This window comes from Dicentrarchus labrax, unplaced genomic scaffold (genome assembly GCF_905237075.1).
Source record: "Dicentrarchus labrax unplaced genomic scaffold, dlabrax2021, whole genome shotgun sequence".
Classification (NCBI taxonomy): Eukaryota; Metazoa; Chordata; class Actinopteri; family Moronidae; genus Dicentrarchus; species Dicentrarchus labrax.
The window spans coordinates 22894234-22919233 of NW_026136712.1; the positions used below are offsets into that span (position 1 = coordinate 22894234).

At 38.0% G+C, this 25000-nt stretch overlaps 3 protein-coding genes and 1 long non-coding RNA gene across 6 annotated transcripts in view; 3 read left to right on the forward strand and 1 right to left on the reverse strand.

Annotated features, from left to right (window-relative positions):
• Positions 1 to 725: 725 nt before the first annotated feature.
• On the forward strand, positions 726 to 1279 carry LOC127373040 (uncharacterized). The gene is made up of 3 exons (XR_007886866.1): positions 726 to 874; positions 923 to 1042; positions 1189 to 1279. It is a non-coding gene; the product is annotated as an uncharacterized LOC127373040 (long non-coding RNA).
• A 3505-nt stretch (positions 1280 to 4784) lies between these two features.
• Positions 4785 to 9018, forward strand: ankrd22 (ankyrin repeat domain 22). 3 transcript variants are annotated; one of them, XM_051417082.1, is made up of 6 exons: positions 4785 to 4863; positions 6711 to 6902; positions 6986 to 7093; positions 7491 to 7568; positions 7806 to 7955; positions 8352 to 9018. In XM_051417082.1, exons 1-6 carry the CDS (start codon positions 4843 to 4845, stop codon positions 8427 to 8429), a joined length of 627 nt encoding a protein of 208 aa, XP_051273042.1. In that variant the 5' UTR covers positions 4785 to 4842; the 3' UTR covers positions 8430 to 9018. The 3 variants fall into 3 exon arrangements, with proteins under 3 accessions (XP_051273042.1, XP_051273044.1, XP_051273043.1); XM_051417084.1 differs by having other exon boundaries at positions 7806 to 7904; XM_051417083.1 differs by having other exon boundaries at positions 6989 to 7093.
• On the reverse strand, positions 9001 to 21710 carry lipf (lipase, gastric). The gene is made up of 11 exons (XM_051417044.1): positions 21487 to 21710; positions 18766 to 18915; positions 13217 to 13328; positions 12867 to 13065; positions 11445 to 11554; positions 11186 to 11322; positions 10956 to 11102; positions 10657 to 10728; positions 10166 to 10234; positions 9848 to 9958; positions 9001 to 9612 (listed from the first exon to the last, which is right to left on the reverse strand). The coding sequence occupies exons 2-11, from the start codon at positions 18910 to 18912 to the stop codon at positions 9493 to 9495; spliced, it is 1224 nt and encodes a 407-aa protein (XP_051273004.1). The 5' UTR covers positions 18913 to 18915; positions 21487 to 21710; the 3' UTR covers positions 9001 to 9492.
• Positions 21711 to 21839: 129 nt separating this feature from the next.
• rnls (renalase, FAD-dependent amine oxidase) overlaps positions 21840 to 25000 on the forward strand; it is a 10014-nt gene continuing 6853 nt past the window's right edge. The window contains exons 1-2 of the mRNA XM_051417065.1: positions 21840 to 22104; positions 22480 to 22585. Coding sequence (XP_051273025.1) covers positions 21987 to 22104; positions 22480 to 22585 — 224 coding nt within the window. The 5' untranslated portion in view covers positions 21840 to 21986. The remainder of the gene's footprint in view (positions 22105 to 22479; positions 22586 to 25000) is intronic.

Here is a 25000-nt window from a genome sequence, read left to right on the forward strand (position 1 = left end):
ACAGGCAGTTTTTCCTTGCCCTTGTCTCCAAGGTCTTGCTCATGGTGGTACTGTTGGGTCTCTGTAATTAATGTTTTAAAGAGTTCGGTCTAGACCTGCTCTATTTGAAAAGTGTCCTGAGATAACTTCTGTTATGAATTGGCGTTATACAAATAAAATTGAATTGAATTGAATGATGACCATAAAGCAGAGAGGATGAGGAATGTGTCATCAATAATTGACAGATTATTTATTATTGATCATCATCATCAGTGTGTTGATGGATGTGGTGATCTAACCTGGTTACTATGGTGATCTAAAATGGTTACTGTGATGATCTAACCTGGTTGCCATGGTGATCTAACCTGGTTGTCATGGTGAAGAGATATGCTGGTCTAGCTGGAGAACTGGTCTGGGTCTCCTCTGGTGGACACTTCCAGTGTTACAACTCTATTCACAAAATCTCCAAAAATAAATGTAATTTAATAAATAATTTAATATTTAGTTTCAGTTGGAATAATCTGATTACATTGCAATACACAGGTGTGTGTGTGTGTGTGTGTGTGTGTGTGTGTGTGTGTGTGTTTGCTGTGCGTGTGTGTGCTGTGCATGTGTGTGCTGTGCGTGTGCGCGCGTGTTTGTGTGTGTTCTGGAAAACAACATGTAGAGTAAACACATGTTGTCAAGTTACTCAAACCTCAACCTAACAACAACAAGTGTTTGTGATAACTGTCAATGAGTCTTTCACATCTTCATCATCACATCTTCATTATCCACATTGGAAGGTTGGAGCATTAACAGCCTGTTTAAGGTCCATTCCGAGGTCCATTCAGAGGTCCAATCAGAGGTCCATTCAGAGGTCCAATCATAGGTCCAATCAGAGGTCCAATCAGAGGTCCATTCAGAGGTCCATTCAGAGGTCCAATCAGAGGTCCATTCAGAGGTCCATTCAGAGGTCTAATCAGAGGTCCATTCAGAGGTCCATTCAGAGATCCAATCAGAGGTCCATTCAGAGGTCCATTCAGAGGTCTAATCAGAGGTCCATTCAGAGGTTAAATCAGAGGTCCATTCAGAGGTTCAATCAGAGGCCATTCAGAAATCCATCAGAGGTCAAATCAGAGTTGAGGTCCAATCAGAGGTCCATCAGAGGTCCAATCTGAGGTCCATTTAGAGGTCCATTCAGAGGTCCAATCAGAGGTCCAATCAGAGGTCCATTCAGAGGTCCAATCATAGGTCCAATCAGAGGTCCAATCAGAGGTCCAATCTGAGGTCCATTCAGAGGTCCATTCAGAGGTCCATTCAGAGGTCCAATCAGAGGTCCAATCAGAGGTCCATTCAAAGGTCCATTCAGAGGTCCAATCTGAGGTCCATTCAGAGGTCCAATCAGAGGTCCAATCAGAGGTCCAATCAGAGGTCCATTCAGAGGTCTAATCAGAGCTCCATTCAGAGGTTAAATAAGAGGTCCATTCAGAGGTCCAATCATAGGTCCATTCAGAGGTCCATTCAGAGATCCAATCAGAGGTCCATTCAGAGGTCCATTCAGAGGTCTAATCAGAGGTCCATTCAGAGGTTAAATCAGAGGTCCATTCAGAGGTTCAATCAGAGGTCCATTCAGAAATCCATTCAGAGGTCAAATCAGAGGTCCATTCCGAGGTCCAATCAGAGGTCCATTCAGAGGTCCAATCTGAGGTCCATTTAGAGGTCCATTCAGAGGTCCAATCAGAGGTCCAATCAGAGGTCCATTCAGAGGTCCAATCATAGGTCCAATCAGAGGTCCATTCAGAGGTCCAATCAGAGGTCCAATCTGAGGTCCATTCAGAGGTCCATTCAGAGGTCCAATCAGAGGTCCAATCAGAGGTCCATTCAAAGGTCCATTCAGAGGTCCAATCTGAGGTCCATTCAGAGGTCCAATCAGAGGTCCAATCAGAGGTCCATTCAGAGGTCCAATCAGAGGTCCAATCTGAGGTCCATTCAGAGATCCAATCAGAGGTCCATTCAGAGGTCCATTCAGAGGTCTAATCAGAGGTCCATTCAGAGGTTCAATCAGAGGTCCAATCAGAGGTCCATTCAGAGATCCAATCAGAGGTCCATTCAGAGGTCCATTCAGAGGTCTAATCAGAGGTCCATTCAGAGGTTCAATCAGAGGTCCAATCAGAGGTCCATTCAGAGGTCCAATCAGAGGTCCAATCTGAGGTCCAATCAGAGGTCCAATCAGAGGTGGACCTGCTGGTTTTGGATCCTTGTCCTGCTGCAGAACCTCAGTGTGTTTGAACTTCAGGTCAGGAACTGATGGTTGGACCTTCTCCTTCAGGAGAATTCATGGTTCCATTAACTACTGTAAGTGGTCCGGGTTCTGAAGCAGCAGAGCAGCCCCAGACCATCACACTAACACCACCATGTTTGACTGTTTGTTTGATGTTCTGTACGTTAGTTTTACACCAGATGTAACAGAAAGTTCAAATTATGTCTCCTCAGTCCAGAATATTTCCCAGAAGTCTTTGGAGGATCATCGAGATGTTTTTATGAGATGAGTCTCATAAAAAGAGAAATGGGTGTTCTTTTTGGTCAGCAGTGGTTTTCTCCATGGACTCTCCCATGTAGTCCACTTCTACCCAGTCTCTTTCTTATTGTTCAATGAACACTGACCTTAACTGAGGCAGTTCTTTAGATGTTGTTCTGGGTTCTTCTGTGACCTCCTGGATCCGTCCTCCATGCATTCTTGGAGTAATTGTGGTCGGCCACTCCTGGGAAGGTTCCCCACTGTTCCAGGTGTTCTCCATTTGTGGATAACGGCTCTCACCGTGGATCACTGGAGTCCCAAAGGTTTAGAAAGGCTGAGAGATTTCAATGATCTTGTTTCTCATCAGTTCCTGGATTTGTTGTTGCTTCACTTTGTCACACAGGTTCTATTAAAGGGATTCAGCAGGAATCAGAGTTCATGATTTAACAAACAATTACTGTTTCACACAGGCAGCGCTTAGGATAACTTTATCTCTTAATAAATACAATCATAACTTAAAGACTACATTTTGTATTTATACAGACAGATGCAGAAAAACTAATCCATGCATTTGTTACTTCAAGGCTGGATTACTGCAACTCTTTATTATCAGGTTGCCCCAATAAGTCCATTAAAACGCTCCAATTAATTCAGAACGCTGCAGCACGAGTACTGACAGGAACTAGAAAAAGAGATCACATCTCTCCTGTACTAGCTTCTCTGCACTGGCTCCCTGTAAAATGTAGAATAGAATTTAAAATCCTCCTCCTCACCTATAAAGCTCTTCATGGTCAGGCCCCTTCATATCTTAAAGAGCTCATAGTACCCTATTACCCCTCTAGAACACTACGTTCTCTGAATGCTGGGCTACTTGTGGTTCCTATAGTCTCTAAAAGTAGAACAGGAGCCAGAGCCTTCAGTTACCAAGCTCCTCTCCTGTGGAACCAGCTTCCAGTTGTGGTTCGGGAGGCAGACACCCTCTCCACATTCAAGAGTAGGCTTAAGACATTCCTCTTTGATAAAGCTTATAGTTAGGGCTGGATCAGGTGAGTCCTGAACCATCCCTTAGTTATGCTGCTATAGGCCTAGACTATCGGGGGATTTCCCATGGTGCACTGAGCTACTCTCTTCCTCTCTCTTTCTGCACTCATTCATGTCCCTTTAATGCATGTTACTAACTTCACTTCGTCCCCGGAGTTCTTGTGCTTTCTCGTCTCGCAGGTTCTCATGGATCCTGGTGGAGCCTCCTGCCATGGTCCTGCTTGACTGCCATTGCCAATACTGTTGTTGCTGTGCACCTGTCTGTCTGTCTGTCTCTCGCTCTCTCTCTCTCTCTCTCTCTCTCTCTCTCTCTCTCTCTCTCTCTCTCTCTCTCTCACCCCAACTGGTCGAGACCACCCACCTAGAGCCGGAGGATCTGTCCTAGGTTTCTGCCTTTTAACAGGCAGTGTTTCCTTGCCCTTGTCTCCAAGGTCTTGCTCATGGTGGTACTGTTGGGTCTCTGTAATTAATGTTAAAGAGTTCGGTCTAGACCTGCTCTATTTGAAAAGTGTCCTGAGATAACTTCTGTTATGAATTGGCGCTATACAAATAAAATTGAATTGAATTGAATTGAATATATAGGTGTGTGTATATATGCAGGTGTGTGTATATACAGGTGTGTACGTATACAGCTGTGTATATATACAGGTGTGTGTACATATAAAGGTGTGTATATATACAGGTGTGTTTCTTTTTGCTCGAGGCGTATTTCGGCGTTGACGCACTTCCTGTTCTCGGTAGCTTGTGTCAACTTGCCTCAGATCAGTTTGTCAGATTCACGGATCGATCGATTGTTCGATCGATCGATCAGCGGAGTGAACACTGACTGACAGTGAAACACAAACAAACAGTCTGAAGAGGATTTTCCACGGTGACGACAAACTGTACAGTTATAGACAGTTACATCACAACAGGAAGTACACACTACAAAATAAAAGCAGATGTTCTTTCACAGGAACAATAAAATATTTATAACATAATAATCATTATAATCATCATTTAAACTACATTTGAAACTGCAGGAAATATGAATAATACGTCTTTTATTCTTATTATTACGTAAATATTTAACTTAAATATCTCATTTATATTTGATTTATTTATATTTTATTTCTTTGTTTTATTTATTTTGTATTTCTTATTTAGATGTTCATATTTTATTCCTTTGTCTTTCTTTATGTTTGATTTAGTTTGAATGTCTATATTTTATTTCTGCCGTCGATCGCTTCTCCGGCGTTTTATTGTGAAAAGGAGTGAGCGGAACCGCAGCTGTTGCCAGTGCGGGTGTTGACAGGTATCCAGGTGAGTTCCTGCTGTTAGTCATGGGGCTGGTTTACTCGGAGGTAAGAACTGAAACTGTCTCTTTTCTACTTTAATCTTTTTATTACTTTATTCTTTCAATCATTACATATCCGGTGTTTTACCGCCAAACTGAACAACGTGAACTCACCTGAGACACTCAAACACCCAGCGCGTTACATATGTGTATTATATCACAGTAAAAGTACTAATACTCTGTAATACACCGTAGTATCAATACTTTTACTTAAGGAACTATCCGTACTTTAACTACAGTAACTGTTAGTACAGTGTATCAGTACTTTAACTACAGTAACTGTTAGTACAGTGTATCAGTACTTTAACTACAGTAACTGTTAGTACAGTGTATCAGTACTTTAACTACAGTAACTGTTAGTACAGTGTATCAGTACTTTAACTACAGTAACTGTTAGTACAGTGTGTATCAGTACTTTAACTACAGTAACTGTTAGTACAGTGTGTATCAGTACTTTAACTACAGTAACTGTTAGTACAGTGTGTATCAGTACTTTAACTACAGTAACTGTTAGTACAGTGTGTATCAGTACTTTAACTACAGTAACTGTTAGTACAGTGTGTATCAGTACTTTAACTACAGTAACTGTTAGTACAGTGTGTATCAGTACTTTAACTACAGTAACTGTTAGTACAGTGTGTATCAGTACTTTAACTACAGTAACTGTTAGTACAGTGTATCAGTACTTTAACTACAGTAACTGTTAGTACAGTGTATCAGTACTTTAACTACAGTAACTGTTAGTACAGTGTATCAGTACTTTAACTACAGTAACTGTTAGTACAGTGTGTATCAGTACTTTAACTACAGTAACTGTTAGTACAGTGTATCAGTACTTTAACTACAGTAACTGTTAGTACAGTGTGTATCAGTACTTTAACTACAGTAAGTGTTAGTACAGTGTATAGTACTTTAACTACAGTAACTGTTAGTACAGTGGTATCAGTACTTTAACTACAGTAACTGTTAGTACAGTGTATCAGTACTTTAACTACAGTAACTGTTAGTACAGTGTATCAGTACTTTAACTACAGTAACTGTTAGTACAGTGTATCAGTACTTTAACTACAGTAACTGTTAGTACAGTGTGTATCAGTACTTTAACTACAGTAACTGTTTAGTACTTTAGTACAGTGTATCAGTACTTTAACTACAGTAACTGTTAGTACAGTGTGTATCAGTACTTTAACTACAGTAACTGTTAGTACAGTGTATCAGTACTTTAACTACAGTAACTGTTAGTACAGTGTATCAGTACTTTAACTACAGTAACTGTTAGTACAGTGTATCAGTACTTTAACTACAGTAACTGTTAGTACAGTGTGTATCAGTACTTTAACTACAGTAACTGTTAGTACAGTGTATCAGTACTTTAACTACAGTAACTGTTAGTACAGTGTATCAGTACTTTAACTACAGTAACTGTTAGTACAGTGTATCAGTACTTTAACTACAGTAACCATCAGCAGAGAATGTGAAATATTTCAGAGGAAACATTGAAACAACCAAAAGCTGCAGACAGTCAGACCGGTTCATTAAGAGCTGATACACACACACATGCACACACACAGTGTATACACACACACACACACACACACACAAGCATACGAGCTGCAAAGGTCAGATGAGACTGTAGTTGTTTTTGTTTGTTTGTGATTATGGGATGTGGGCGTTTGGTGTTGGACGGTCCTTCATCAGCAGTTTGGTTTCTATAGCTACGGAAGCGCTGTGAGCTCATTACTAATACACTAATGTTATTCTTTAAAGTTTATTGTCAATATAATCCTCTATTCCACCTCCTCTTCCTTCTCCTCCCCTCTCCTCCTCCTCTTCCTCCCCCCTCCTCTTCTTCAGCCATCCTGTCAGTCAGCGTACGATGGAGACGTCCATCAGCTGTATCACCTCCTCAGGAAGGATCCAACCCTCCTCAACGTTCAGGAGGAGCACACCGGGGACACGCCCCTAATCGCAGCCTGTCGCCGTGGCAACCTGAGGGTTGTCCAGTACCTGCTGGAGAATGGGGCCGACGTTCACCTGACCAATAAGGTGCTTCCAGCTACAACCTGCAGTCACCTGTGCTCACCTGTCAGGTGTACTAATGTGTGTGTGTATGTGTGTGTGTGTGTCAGAAGCAGAGGACCTGCCTCCATTACGTCTCCAAGAGGACGTTCTCTCTGCTGGATTACCTGATGATCTCCATCCTGATGCCCATCCTGCTGCTTGGATACTTCCTCATGGTACGTTTCCTATTTCCTGTTTCACTTCCTGGAAGTGAGAGTGTATCTATACTTATTGATCACAATTATAAAGACACCTGTGCTCACCTGTTTGTTACTGCAGTGACTGTTCTTCTTCCACTGTAGCTGACTGCTATCTGCTAACAGCTAACACTGTTCTGTGGATCAAAGAGGACCAATGTAGCTAACAGTCCGTTAGCAATGCGTTAGCTTGTTAGCTCTGTTGCTAACTGTACGCTGACGCCATTCTTGCCAGAGTCACTCACAGAGAGCAGAAGAAAAACAGATCAAAACTCTAATACTGAACACAGAAACACAGTGACTATACATTCAGTTATATTAATATCAATCAATCATACCAATCAATATACATTAATGTGTTAATGTGTGTGAGCAGTTACAGAAGCAGAGGAAGACTGTGTCTCTGATGAAGGAGGTTCTGAGCAGCAACATCAACGTCAACGCTGTCGACTATGTGAGTCAAACTGTTACATTATAATGCTAATGGCCTCACGCTAACAGCCTCACGCTAACAGCCTCATGCTAACGGCCTCACGCTAACAAGCTAAAAAGTTTATTTTTTAGTTTTAAGTTTATAATGTCTTTAATGAATCACACATCCACCTTTGAGTAAAACTATAATCAGGATTTACCTCCTTTACTGACAGTTATTGGACCTTTGTTTTAATGTGTTTTTGTATTTTATGTGCAGAAGGGAAACACAGCTCTTCATTACGTCTGTCAGAGGAAAAGTCATCGTCTGGTTCCTCTGCTGCTGGAGAGAAACGCCGACACCAACATCGCAAATAGTGTAACCCTAACCCTAACCCTAACCCTAACTTACAAAACACGACACAATAACGTACGTACAAAAACACGACACAATAATGTACGTTCAGAAACACGACACAATAACGGACGTACAAAACACAGCACAATAAAGTACATACAAAAACACGATACAATAACGTACGTACAAAACACGACACAATAACGTACGTACAAAACACGACACAATAAAGTACGTACAAAACACGACACAATAGCGTACGTTCAGAAACACGACACAATAACGTACGTACAAAACACGACACAATAAAGTACGTACAAAAACACGACACAATAACGTACGTTCAGAAACACGACACAATAACGTACGTACAAAACACGACACAATAGCGTACGTACAAAACACGACACAACACTTCCTGTGAGTTGATGGTGTTCAGTCTGAATCTGAGGTTTTCTTCTTCTGCAGGACGGAGAAACTCCGTTGGAAATCGCGACCAGACTGAAGTTCAAGAAGATCGTCAACGTGCTGAAGAAGGCGCGCTGATGATGAAATAGTTACAGCTGATGTTTGTGTTCAGTTACTGACAGAATGACAATATGGAGGCTGCTGCAGTTTATCTGTTACAGGTAGTTGATGTTACATTTATTCAGTTTACAACCCAAAATAACATCAGCTTCATCAAACTGCTCCAGGCTAGGCTAGCCATTTCCCTTCTGCTTCCAGTTTCTGTGCTCAGCTAGGGTAGCAGTTTTCCCTGTTTACAGTCTTTGTGCTAAGCTAAGCTAATACTTCCCCCTGGTTACAGGCTTTGTGCTAAGCTAGGTTAGCGGTTTCCCTCTGGTTCAAGGCTGTGTGCTAAGCTATCGATGGTGCACAGTTTGCTCATGTAAGGTAACACTGATGACAACATTGGCTAGCACTTTCTTAATGCTAAGCTAGGCTACACGAGTACTGTTGATAATAATAGTAAAATTAATTCTTTAAGATGAAACAGAAACATATAAAAGATCAATAGAAACAATCTGTAAATAAGAATGTAAAATATAAATATTGATGTATTTCAAATTAAAAATTTCTGTATTTCAAAATAAAATTGGTTATTAATAAAAACACCTTATTTTGTTTATGATAATTAGATTCATTGTTTAATTAAAACTGGTTCATATTCATCAGAAATACAAACAGATTAAAATATGATGTAGATCATTTTAAATGATTAGCCCCGCCCACCACAATTCAAGGCACATGATTGGACCCAGCTACAGATTTTCACAATAAGAGTTCCACAAATATGAGTTTGTGTAGCTGAGGCAGTTCGCAGGTTCACAAAATAAAATCACAGAATCACAGTTATTTAAAATGATTAAAGTTTAAAATGTATGTTTGTTTATGAGTCAACAACCTCACACACACACCGACTGTAAACAGCATGAGAGTGATGCAAATACACGCTAATATGCTAACACTGACAATGCTAACATGCTAACAGGGACAACAGACGGACAAATTTAGTTGTTAACTTTGCTCATTAAAAAAACGCTGGTCCACCTGTTGAGTATCAGTACAGGTACATCATAACTCACACACACACACACACACACACACACTAATGTTGCTGCAGCAGTTTCAGGATGGACGGAAACATCAGTTCTGGAGCGTCCAGACCCCAAATGAAATCCAAATGTTCCCAGTGTTCAATGTGCTGATGGTAGACCAGGTTAGACACCTGTACACAGACAGACAGGCAGACAGGCAGACAGACAGACAGACAGACAGGCAGAGATTACATCAGAAGCGTCGGTAGAACTCTCTCAGTCCAACTGCTAACTAACTCGCTAACACATTCTCTGACATCATAACAGGAAGGAAGTGACTGATTGGACAATGTATCCAAAAATAATCCTCTGGGGTCTACCACCTGTGACCTCTGACCTGTGACCTGGTTGGATCAGAGGACTCACCTGAGTGAGTAGGACAGCAACATCTTTGGGGTCTGCCAGCGTATCCTTTCCCCCTGAGAACAGAGCGGTGGGAACCTTCATGTTCTGGACCTGGTACAGAGGAGGGGTGGACTGAGGGCAGACAGACAGACAGGGGGAGAGACAGACAGACAGACAGACAGACAGACAGACAGGGGGAGAGACAGACAGACAGAAATTAGTATTTATTACAATAATACATTTTATCATTTTATTTAATTTGAAGTGATGAAGAACTGGTTCTGGTCTCAGGTGGTGTGGACTCTGATCAGTCCAGGTCCAGGTCTTGGTGAGTCTCACCTGGTTGTAGTGGTTCATGTTTCCTGCAGCTCCAAAGTCAAACGCCATCAGCTTCCCTCCATGAACCGCCTGAGAACAACGATTTATTAATTAAATGATCAATTAATCTGCGGATCAGTTGCTACATTAACTGATTAGTTGTTGTTGATCACAGTGATATGCTATGTGCTAGGCTAATCTAAACGACAACCACCTTTAGAGATAAAAGAGACAAAACACAATAACACTAGTTAGCTAGCGATAAAGATGTGAATGTATTGCCAGTTCGCTCGCGTCTTTTATCTTTTACCATCTTCAAAATGTGGTTGTCTTTTCATCATAGATTAGCCTAGCATAGCATATCTAAGTACAGGAAAGGAGGAAGTTGACCGAGGCCTGCTCGACTGTGATTGGAGGATAGAGCAAAAAAGGGGCGGGGCTTATTAGGAAGGGTAGATTGTTACAGCTGTAGGTCAGGTGTGTGTGTGTGTGTGTGTGTGTGTGTGTGTTACCTGGGCCCAGTGGACCATGTTCTGGACTGAGGTCCCAGCAGGACAGTGTGTGGTGTAGACTGGAGTCCGAGTCTGGAAACAAACTCAAATAATTACAGACAACCTGCAAACTACTGTCAGAGCAATGTTTTTAATCAAATATTAAAATCCATATTTTCTTGTTGATTATGTTTGTGACGTCATTTTAATTACCAAGTTATTAATTATTATTATTATTCTGATTATTAAGCTGGTAATTATAAGGTCCGTCTGAACGTTGTTAATAGGAGAGATGTTTAAACAGCGAGCTGCTAACAAACCATGTTGAGGTTTTTCTCGTCAAAGCCGCAGAGGATGAAGAACAGGTTCCCACACAGCTCACTGAGCAGCTGCTTCCCACACACGTGTTCCGCAAACCACTCGATCATGTGACTCTGAGGCAGGAAGTCCCGCCTACCAAACAGGTCCTGAAGGAGACATGGTCAATGCGTTCTTAATACATCCTCAATACACATTATACACATATACATTATAACTCGTTAATTCTCACCCAGATGAGGAACTCGGGCAGGACGGACAGCTTGGTCATGGGACTGGCAGTGAACGCTACGGTCGCTACGGGCGCCAAACCAACAAACAACTTGATCTTACTGGCGAGTTCTGGCAGTGTGGAGAACGCTATGAATGCTGGGAAATGAGAGAGAATAATGGAGGTTGTATTGACCTCTCTGGGCCTCCGTTTGTCTCAGCTGGAACAGAAAAATGTAAGTGATTTTCAAAGTAAAAGATTGAAATGTTATGTGTGGTACCAATGGTTGTTCCCTGAGAGTGTCCGATGTAGTAGATCTGGTCCTGACCCGTCACCTTCAGGATGTGGTTTACAACAGCTGGAAGATCCTTTAGAGCCAGCTCGTCATAGCTACAGAGACACAGAGACAGAGAAGAGTTTCCTGTAGAGTTGTGACGTTCACGAACGAACCAAATCTATTGAACGGCTCTTTAACATGAACGATGGGAACCGAGTCGCAGTTGAGAGCCGTTCTTTTTTTTTTTTTAAATGGCTGTCGCACACACAGCATGCGCACACAAGCTCCTCCTTTGCTTTTCCACTGAGACGGAGAGCATGCACAACAAGGGGAGGAGCGCAGCAGAGTACACCTGGGGCGCTAATTTGATACGCAAATTTCGCATGACGTCATCTGAGCTGTCCGACACAGTGGCACACTGCCTTCATGTGAGTGCGGAGTGTCAGTACTGCAGCTACAATGAGCCAAAGAAAGCGCAGCAGCATTCGGATGCACCTTGTGGAATGTTTACAATGAATGCAGATCAGACATTAAAATCTAGTCCACACATGTCAATATTTCAAAATAATTCAAACTCAGATATGATGTCTGAGTTTGAATGATTCTGATCCAACTCTTACCCATCATTCCTCCCAGTGATTATTTCCCAGATAAAATGGGTTACCCCCAGGCTAGCTTCTTAAAAATAAATAAATATAAAAATGAGCCAGTCTTTTGAACGGCTCTTTGAAAGGAACGGCTACTCAAGATCCGGCTTCCTTCAAAGAGCCATAAATCCCATCTCTAGTTTCCTGTCTTAGTCCCCATGATATACACACTCTAATAAAATGTATTTTAAACCAGATTCTGGTCCTGGTCTGGTCCTGGTCTGGTCCTGGACATTCGTTCGACTGAGAAGGTGATCAGCTGCAATCTGCCATCCCTCCAGGACCTGTACGTCTCTCGGACCCTGAGGCTTGCAGGCAAGATTGTGGCTGACCCCTCCCACCCCGGTCACAAACTCTTTGTAACACTTCTCTCTGGCAGGAGGCTGCAGTCCATCAGGACCAGAACCTCACGCCATAAAAACAGTTTCTTTCCGTCTGCAGCTGGTCTCATTAACAAGGCCCGGACCCCCACTGTCACTGACTCTCATACCCACCCTGTATATACAGTATGCATTACATTAATGCACTTCCGTCTTCTGTACAGCTTACTTTTCCTATCTTTCTTATCTTTATCTATTTATATTTTGACAGTACTTTATTTTTCTGAGTGATTTTTGTGTGATTTGTATATTTTATGCATCAATGCACCAGGTCACATTCCTCGTAGGTATAAAAACCTACTTGGCAATAAACATAATTCTGATTCTGGTCCTGGTCCTACCCGCCAGAGGAACCACTGATGGAGGGAGTCAGTTAGATCAAGCTCAGGTGTTTGTACCTGAACCTCCAGAAGTCTTCCTGCTCTGGTTTGAGGGTCTGGTGCTTCCTGGACCAGGTGTTTCCTCGACTATTTCCCATCCACACATCGTACCCAGCGTTGGCAAGCACGTAGCCCAGACTGGAGTTGGGGGGGTTGGTGATCCAGTTGCTGCCTGCGGCCAGGAGGCCATGTTGGAGGAGGACTGCCGGCCTAAGACCTGCAGGACGAAAACAACCCCAGTCATCACTTCACACTGCTGCATTAAATATCAACAATACCCAACATACCCATGTTATAATAAAGAATTCAAACTATACTGAATCAGTACTGAGAGCTCTCATTGGTCCTCAAAAAGACAGAAGTCTTACCTGTGGTGTGTTTGAGTCCCTGAGGGATCCTGTTGACAGTCAGGATGTACTCGTCCTCCGTCAGAACCTCGTGTTCCTCTGCAGGGTAACCCCACCGCCGGACGATCTCCGTCTGTACACAGATATATTCAGGTATTACACTGTAACTGTAATAGACTGTACTACACTGTCCTGCACTGTACTACACTGTGATACACTGCACTACACTGTACTGCGCTGTACTACACTGTAATACACCTTACTACACTGCACTATATTTTACTACACTGTACTACACCATACTACACTGTAATACACTGTAATATACTCTAATACACTGTACTACACCGTACTGCACTGTGCTACACTGTAATACACTGTACTACACTGTAATACACTGTACTACACTGTGATACACTGTTATACACTGTAATACACTGTGATATACTGTTATACACTGTAATACACTGTAATAAACAGTACTACACTGTAATACACAGTACTACACTGTAATACACTGTACTACACTGTGATATACTGTTATACACTGTAATACACTGTGATATACTGTTATACACTGTAATACACTGTGATATACTGTTATACACTGTAATACACTGTGATATACTGTTATACACTGTAATACACTGTGATATACTGTTATACACTGTAATACACTGTGATATACTGTTATACACTGTAATACACTGTGATATACTGTTATACACTGTAATACACTGTGATATACTGTTATACACTGTAATACACTGTGATATACTGTTATACACTGTAATACACTGTGATATACTGTTATACACTGTACTACACTGTGATATACTGTTATACACTGTACTACACTGTGATATACTGTTATACACTGTAATACACTGTGATATACTGTTATACACTGTAATACACTGTGATATACTGTTATACACTGTAATACACTGTGATATACTGTTATACACTGTAATACACTGTAATAAACAGTACTACACTGTAATACACAGTACTACACTGTAATACACCGTACTACACCGTACTACACTGTATTGTACTGCACTGTAATACACAGTACTACAATGTAATACACCGTACTGCACCGAACCACACTGAACTACACTCTATTGTACTACACTGTAATACACAGTACTACACTGTAATACACTGTAATACACAGTAATACACTGTACTACGCTGTTATACACAATACTACACCGTACTGCACCGAACTACACTGTACTACACTGTAATACACAGTACTACACTGTAATATACTCTAATACACAGTACTACACTGTTATACACAGTAATACACAGTACTACACTGTTATACACAGTAATACACAGTACTACACTGTTATACACAGTAATACACAGTACTACACTGTTATACACAGTACTACATTGTAATACACTACTACACAGTACTACACTGTAATATACTCTAATACACAGTACTACACTGTACTACACTGCTATACCCAATACTACACTGTAATACACTGTAATACACCTCCTACACTGCTATACCCAATACTACACTGTAATACACTGTAATACACCGTACTGCACTGAACTACACTGTATTGTACTACACTGTAATACACAGTACTACAATGTAATACACCGTACTGCACCGAACTACACTGTACTACACTGTATTGTACTACACTGTAATACACAGTACTACACTTTGATACACTGTAATACACCGTACTGCACCGAACTACACTGTATTGTACTACACTGTAATACACTGTAATACACAGTACTACACTGTTATACACATAACTACACCGTACTACACTGTACTACACGGTACTACACTGTAATACGCCGTACTGCACCGAACTACACTGTATTGTACTACACTGTACTATACTGTAATACACTGTAATACACTGTAATACACAGTACTACCAGAGAATGTCTAATAAGGAGAGAAGTTCCACTCTCGGTAAACTTCCGGGTTCTGAACTGTTGCAGTTCCCCTCTGGTTCCATGTGAGGGCGCTCACAGGATGAGTGCAGAATGAATGGAGCTCTATGGAGCTATACCCTCACAATCCACTTTTCTCAGGATATCATTGTTTGTCTAGTAATTTGAATGTTGCATTCGAAAGGGGACGCAAAGAAATGACACATTGCTGGGTGTTAGATTTTTTAGAGTCACTTATTTGCTTTAAAAAGTCTTTAAAAACGTCAATGACGTCACACACATCGTACGGCAAGAGATACCGCTTTACGGCAAGCCTCGAGTCTCTTTGTGCTTCCTTTTCTCTCGAGGCATCAACAACACAGCTGACACAGGTTAGACTCTCCCTGTCAATACACGGGCTAGAGAGAGTTTTTGTTTTGCTGTTTTAAACACCACGCCGAAATATTCATATTCCCGCTTCGGATGCCACGATGCCATCAAGTGGGATCTCTGGTCGTAATCAGTCCTTCACTGACCAATCAGCGTTCATTAGCAGAATGCTAGCGCGTTATGGGCAACAACAACTCGTCCTGTAAGAAATCTAAAGGACATAAGTACTCGTTCATTCAACTTTCGACCTATAACCCATGTTGAACTTGCAAAAACTACAATCAAATCTGAGATTTCTCAACCACAATGAGGTGAACGAGACAAATTTAGCCGTCTAGCTCCATCTGCTCCCATTCATTCTGCACTCATGGGCAATCGCCCCCAGTGGAACTCTGCTGGAACGGCAACCAGTATTCGGTACAATGGGACTTAATAGAGAGTGGCCAGGCTCTCCGTAGACGGGCTCTGGTACTACACTGTAATACACTGTAATACACCGTACTACAATGTAATACACAGTACTACACTGTAATACACAGTACTACACTGTAATACACAGTACTAAAATATAATACACAGCAATACACAGCACTACAATGTACTACGCTGTAATACACTGTTATACACTGTACTACACTGTAATACAGTGTACTACACTGTAATACACTGTTATACACTGTACTACACTGTAATACACCGTACTACAATGTAATACACAGTAATACACAGCACTACAATGTACTACACTGTAATATACTGTTATACACTGTACTACACTGTAATACCCTGTAATACACAGTACTACACTGTAATACACAGTACTAAAATATAATACACAGTAATACACAGCACTACAATGTAATACAGTGTACTACACTGTAATACACTGTTATACACCGTACTACACAGTACTACACTGTAATACACTGTAATACACAGTACTACACTGTAATACACAGTACTAAAATATAATACACAGCAATACACAGCACTACAATGTACTACGCTGTAATACACTGTTATACACTGTGCTACACTGTAATACAGTGTACTACACTGTAATACACTGTTATACACAGCACTACACTGTAATACACAGCACTACACTGTAATACAGTGTACTACACTGTAATACACTGTTATACACAGCACTACACTGTAATACAGTGTACTACACTGTAATACACAGTACTAAAATATAATACACAGTAATACACAGCACTACAATGTAATACAGTGTACTACACTGTAATACACTGTTATACACCGTACTACACAGTACTACACTGTAATACACTGTAATACACAGTACTAAAATATAATACACAGCAATACACAGCACTACAATGTACTACGCTGTAATATACTGTTATACACTGTACTACACTGTAATACAGTGTACTACACTGTTATACACAGCACTACACTGTAATACACAGTACTACACTGTTATACACTGTACTACACTGTAATACACTGTTATACACAGCACTACACTGTAATACACTGTTATACACAGCACTACACTGTAATACACAGTACTACACTGTAATACACTGTAATACACAGTACTACACTGTAATATACTGTTATACACTGTACTACACTGTAATACACAGTACTACACCGTACTACACAGTACTACACTGTAATACACAGTACTAAAATATAATACACAGCAATATACAGCACTACAATGTACTACGCTGTAATATACTGTTATACACTGTACTACATAGTAATACACAGTAATACACTGTTATACAATGTAATATACTGTAATACATAGTAATACACAGTAATACACTGTTATATACTGTAATATACTGTACTATATTTTACTGCACTGTATTCTGTGTGTAAATACTGATAATATAAAATAAAACCAACAAAAAGCAAGTGACTAACACTGAGCCTGTGAGTCAGAACTGAGGGTTAAAAATATTAACCGGTCCAGGTCAAGGTTCAGGTCCAGGTCTCCAGACCACAGTCAGCATCAGGCCGGCTGTCACAACATCAGCTGAGAGAAAATACTCACTTCCTGTTTCAGTTCAACTTTAACGGCCAGAGGAAACAGGAAGAAGAACTTCTGCTTTAATCACCTCTGACCTCTGACCTCTGACAGGATGAACTGTTTTTAGTCAGCTGCAAATATGGCTTGACCCCAAAAAAATTCTAACAAAAGGTTTCTCAGTGGTTTACAGTAGTATCAGATGTACTTAAAAACATACTAAAAGTTTACCAAAGTTTGACTCCAAGAAAGGCCCCATTTTCATTTTAGACCCAGAATACTGGTGCCTGATAAGGTTTGGCCATGTAATATTCTAATTACCATATTTGTATGATAGATAAGTGATTACAAGTACGATTATATATTAAAGCAATTGGTTACAAGCATATTTATGCGAAAAATAAGTACAATTTCCCTTAAGTAGTTGCATATTTGTCCTCTGTCACATCGTCTTGGCCAGTGTTGGTGGTTCCTTTAGATTCCAATACAGAATAAATTCATTAGAACTGTGTGGTACTGTCAAATTAGTCAAAGCAGGGCTGCCACAGGAAGGCTCAGTGCCGCTAACCCCTTTTATTATTTTGTGTTTGTGTTATATTATTCATACATATCTTTTTATATTTTCTTCAGATGTTTTCTCTTATTCTGGTTTATTTTTTATACTTTTTTGCACTGTGACCTTCACTAGATTTACCATTAGTCGTCACACTCTTCCTCCCATAGAGGTCGATTATAGTGATTCTCACAATTCCCAACTTGACATGGTCCACAAGCAGGCATGCCTGGTAGTCTATATTCCCTGTAACTGCACCGTTGTGTTTGCCAGGCAGTTGTGCAATTACAGTGGATCATCTGCAGGAGGCTTTCTGGGGCAACAGTCCTACTGCTCATAACTGTCAGGAACCGGTTGTCCACCAGTTTCCATCCCCAATCCACTGTGCTCATGTCAGCTTCCTTTCCAATCCACACCATGATCTTTGGCTGTGGTTGGTTGAGGACAGGAGGCAGACCTTCTGTGTGTGTGTGTGTGTGTGTCTGTGTGTGTGTGTGTGTGTGTGTGTGTGTGTGTGTGTGTGTGTGTGTCTGTGTGTGTGTGTGTGTGTGTGTGTGTGTGTGTGTGTGTGTGTGTGTGTGTCTGTGTGTGTGTGTGTGTGTGTGTGTGTGTGTGTGTGTGTGTGTGTGTGTGTGTGTGTGTGTCTGTGTGTCTGTGTGTACAGTGTGTACTGTGTGTGTTACTGTGTGTACTCACGATGTTCATGTGTACTTCAGGATCCAGTCTCTGATGCAGTTTACTGGAGCGTCGGTGGACGTCATGTGACCTGCTGTCAGTCGGTCCGCTGAGGACGAGAACAGAGAGAGACAACAGACACACACACACTGCAACACAAACCATCATAATCTGACACACAGACACACACACACACACACACACAGACACACACACACAGACACACACAGACACACACACACACACAGACACACACACACAGACACAGACACACACACACAGACACACACACACACACACACACAGACACACACAGACACACACACACACACACACACAGACACACACACACACACACACAGACACACACACACACACACACACACACAGACACACAGACACAGACACACACACACACACACAGAGAATCAGAATGATACATTCAGGTACAGGCTATAATTGCAGGTGAATCCTGTGCTGGACTTTGATCAGCTGATAACGACTGCAGTGATCAATATCAGAGGTCAGAGGTCAGCTGTTGTTCCTGTTTTCTCTCTGGGTCAAAGTTCAGCTCGCTCCCTGTATGGAGATCAATACACTGATTGATTGTGATTGGAGAGGCATTCTGATTGGCTGAAGTGAAGATGACATCATTCTGTATTTAATGAATGAAGCTCTTTGATGAAGGCCCTGTGAGACTAATCAATGAGGATCAATGAAAGCAGACATTGATTGTGGAGGATCATGTGCAGGCTGTGAGGATGAGGATGACGAAGAACTGTGAGACAATAAACTGATCAATAAATAAAGTGATTTTATAATCAGAAGATTTACTGATCTGATATTTGTTGATGATTGTTTCTGTTATTTATTTTATTGTTGTTGTTGTTTTGTGTTCAATTATTTCCTATTTGATTGGTTTTGACTGTTTGATTCATTTAATTTGTTCTATTAATCATTTTAATTGATCGCATTCTTCTTATTCATTCTTATGTTTTTAACTCATTTCCCACAGTTTGAATTCATGTATTGATTGTTTTCTGATTGATCATCAATAATTATTTCATTTTGTTATAACATCATTTTCAGATGTTCTCAGTTTCTTTTGTGTCACATTTATATTAGTTATTGATCAGTTATTGTCACATTTATATTAGTTAGTGATCAGTTATTGATCAGTTATTGTCACATTTATATTAGTTATTGATCAGTTATTGTCACATTTATATTAGTTATTGATCAGTTATTGTCACATTTATATTAGTTATTGATCAGATATTGTCACATTTATATTAGTTATTGATCAGTTATTGTCACATTTATATTAGTTATTGATCAGTTATTGTCACATTTATATTAGTTATTGATCAGATATTGTCACATTTATATTAGTTATTGATCAGTTATTATCACATTTATGTTAGTTATTGATCAGATATGTCACATTTATATTAGTTATTGATCAGTTATTATCACATTTATGTTAGTTATTGATCAGATATGTCACATTTATATTAGTTATTGATCAGTTATTGTCACATTTATGTCAGATATTGTCACATTTATATTAGTTATTGATCAGTTATTGTCACATTTATGTCAGATATTGTCACATTTATATTAGTTATTGATCAGTTATTGTCACATGTATATTAGTTACTGATCAGATATTGTCACATTTATATTAGTTATTGATCAGTTATTGTCACATTTACGTCAGATATTGTCACATTTATATTAGTTATTGATCAGTTATTGTCACATTTATATTAGTTATTGATCAGTTATTGTCACATTTACGTCAGATATTGTCACATTTATATTAGTTACTGATCAGATATTGTCACATTTATATTAGTTATTGATCAGTTATTTAATTTTATTGTCACATTTATATTAGTTATTGATCAGTTATTGTCACATTTATATTAGTTATTGATCAGTTATTGTCACATTTATATTAGTTATTGATCAGTTATTGATCAGTTATTGTCACATTTATATTAGTTATTGATCAGTTATTGTCACATTTACGTCAGTTATTGTCACATTTATATTAGTTATTGATCAGTTATTGTCACATTTACGTCAGTTATTGTCACATTTATATTAGTTATTGATCAGTTATTGTCACATTTATATTAGTTATTGATCAGTTATTGTCACATTTATATTAGTTATTGATCAGTTATTGTCACATTTATATTAGTTATTGATCAGTTATTGTCACATTTATATTAGTTATCGATCAGTTATTGTCACATTTATATTAGTTATTGATCATATTGTCACTTTACGTCAGTTATTGTCACATTTATATTAGTTATTGATCAGTTATTGTCACATTTATATTAGTTATTGATCAGTTATTGTCACATTTCAACCAGTTTCTGCCTGTTTTTCTTTCAGCCTGTTTAACAGCCGGTTTAACTTCTTCTGTGCCAAACTTACATCCGGTTTTCAGCCTATTTTTGTCTGTTTTTTTTCTCGGGTTTTGCTTCATTCAGAAATCTTAGAGTTTAATATTCCCGCGTTCACAACTTAAAATAGTGATATTTAAGATGGAGTTTGGTGCAGAGACAGGAGGTCTCATGAACGCTAATAAACAACCCTTGTTTATAAGTTGTGTTACAACAAACAACTATAATATGTTTAATAATGTATAATGATATATAACAATATAATATAAGGTGTTCGCTCAGTCAATAACAACAGATATTGATAAGCTCATTGGACACTCACCTGCCTGTAGCTCTCCCAACTTCTCTCTGATCAGCTGACGCTTGGTGGAAGACAGCGGATGTGACGTCAGAGGAAATGCCTCTCTGTGATTGGTCGGATAAAGCACTCAGTTATTGACTCCAGCTCCGGTAAATATATTTGTTCGAGTTAAATAAAGTTGATCTTTTCTTATTATTGTCATAATAATTAGGGTTAGGGTTAGGGTTAACCTCCGTTTGTTCGCTTCTTCAGTCATTTAGAAACACAGGACATTTATTCTGAAAATCTCAGCCGGATGTCCCATGTTCATTCGTGCTGCCATGACAACGGGATAGTGAACCCGGGATAGTTTTTGTTCGTCCATCCTCATTCAGCTGTTTTATAACGGAGGAGGAGGCGTGTTTCACTCAAAGACATAAACCCGGGTTATAGCTCCCTTACCCGGGCTGTAGCGGTTAAACCCGGGTTGTAGCTCCCTTACCCGGGCTGTAGCGGATAAACCCGGGTTCATCCGTGTTAAAATGTCCCGGGTTCTGATAGTCGGAGCGGGCCTCACGGGCAGCTTGTGCGCATGTCTGCTGAGGAGAGAACTGCAGAATAAAGTTCAGATTGTGGTGTGGGACAAAGCGAGGGGCGCAGGTGAGTCTGTCAGTCAGAACCTAATTTACAAATCTTCTAATTTAACATTGTCGCGTTCACAACCTCACAGAGTTACCGTGCAGAACACAACCAAAGACTGTTGAACTATCACAGGACTCTGTTCTTCAACTCGGCCCCACTCTGGCCTTTAAAGATAACCAGCAGAACAATAAAAATGTTGTGTTTCTGTTGTTCTCTAAAGTTTTCTACATCTTACTGCTGCTTAGACACAAAACAGTGATTATAAAAACAGTGATATTTATAATGGAGTTTGGTTCAGAGAAAGGAGGTCTGTGCAGAGTGACCATGAAACTGAATCACTAACCGATAACGGCCCTGTCTGTCTGTCTGCCTGTCTGTCTGTCTGTCTCTCAGGGGGCAGGATGTCCACCAGTCGCCCCCCCGACCCGTCCTCTCAGTCAGCTGATCTTGGAGCTCAGTACATCACAGCCACAGCGTCCTACGCCCTGTCTCACCACAGGTACACACACCTGTCTGTCTGATCAATCTGTCTCACCACAGGTACACACACCTGTCTGTCTGATCAATGTTCAAGATCTTGTACTTCCTGTTTACAGTGTGTACTTCCTGTTTGCGAATTTACCAGTCCTACTATGACCACGCCAAGTCCCGCCCTATGCCTTGCTCTGATTGGCTTACACTTACAGGTTATCCTCTACGCGCTTCAACACACCACCGACGTTCACCGCGCAGTTTGAGTGGCACTAGACCACAACGCTACAAGTTAAAGAAAGGAGACGCTAATATTGTTAATAAAATAAACGTATAATCATATATAATATTATCATCGTTTATTATATTAACATCGTATATTATATTAATATAATATTATCATCGTATATTATATTATCACTGTATTATATTATAATTATATTATATTATCATTGTTTATTATATTAACATCGTATATTATATTAATATAATATTATCATCGTATATTATATTAACATCGTATATTATATTATCATCGTTTATTATATTAACATCGTATATTATATTAATATAATATTAACATCGTATATTATATTAACACCGTATATTATATTAACATCGTATATTATATATATTATATTAATATTATATTAACATCGTATATTATATTATCACTGTATATTATATTAATATAATATTAACATCGTATATTATATTATTGTATATTATTAACATTGTTTATTATATTATCATCGTATATTATATTATCATTGTATATTATATTATATTGTTTATTATATTGTTTATATTATATTAACATCGTTAACGTATATTATATTAACATCATATATTATATTATCATCGTATATTATATTAACATCGTATATTATATTAATATAATATTAACATGTATATTATATTATTATTATATTAACACCGTATATTATATTAATATTATATTAACATCGTATATTATATTATCACTGTATATTATATTAATATAATAACATCGTATATTATATTAACACCGTATATTATATTAACACCGTATATTATATTAACATCGTATATTATATTAATATAATATTAACATCGTATATTATATTATCATCGTTTATTATATTAACATCGTATATTATATTAATATAATATTAACATCGTATATTATATTATCATCGTTTATTATATTAACATCGTATATTATATTAATATAATATTAACATCGTATATTATATTATCATCGTATATTATATTATCACTGTATATTATATTAATATAATATTAACATCGTATATTATATTATTGTATATTATTAACATTGTTTATTATATTATCATCGTTTATTATATTAACATCGTATATTATATTATCATTGTATATTATATTATCATTGTTTATTATATTGTCATCATATATTATATTAACATCGTTAACGTATATTATATTAACATCATATATTATATTATCATCGTATATTATATTAACATCGTATATTATATTATCATCGTATATTATATTAACATCGTTTATTATATTAATATTAACATCGTATATTATATTAACATCGTATATTAAATTAACATCGTATATTATATCAACATTGTATGTTATATTAATATTATATTAACATCGTATATTATATTATCATTGTATATTATATTAACATTGTATATTATATTAATATAATATTATCATCGTATATTATATTATCATTGTATATTATATTATCATCGTATATTATATTAACATTGTATATTATATTAATATTATATTATCATTGTATATTATTAACATCGTATATTATATTATCATCATATATTATATTATCATTGTATATTATATTATCATCGTTTATTATATTAACATCGTATATTATATTATCATCGTTTATTATATTAACATCGTATATTATATTATCATTGTTTATTATATTAACGTTGTATATTATATTATCATCGTTTATTATATTATCATCGTTTATTATATTATCATTGTTTATTATATTAACGTTGTATATTATATTATCATCGTTTATTATATTATCATCGTTTATTATATTAACATCGTATATTATATTATCATCGTTTATTATATTAACATCGTATATTATATTATCATTGTATATTATTAACATCGTATATTATATTAACATTGTATATTATATTATCATGTTAACGTATATTATATTAACATCGTATATTATATTATCATCATATATTATATTATCATTGTTTATTATATTAACATCGTATATTATATTATCATCGTATATTATATTATCATCGTTTATTATATTAACATCGTATATTATATTATCATTGTATATTATTAACATCGTATATTATATTAACATTGTATATAATATTAACATCGTTAACGTATATTATATTAACATCGTATATTATATTATCATCATATATTATATTATCATTGTTTATTATAT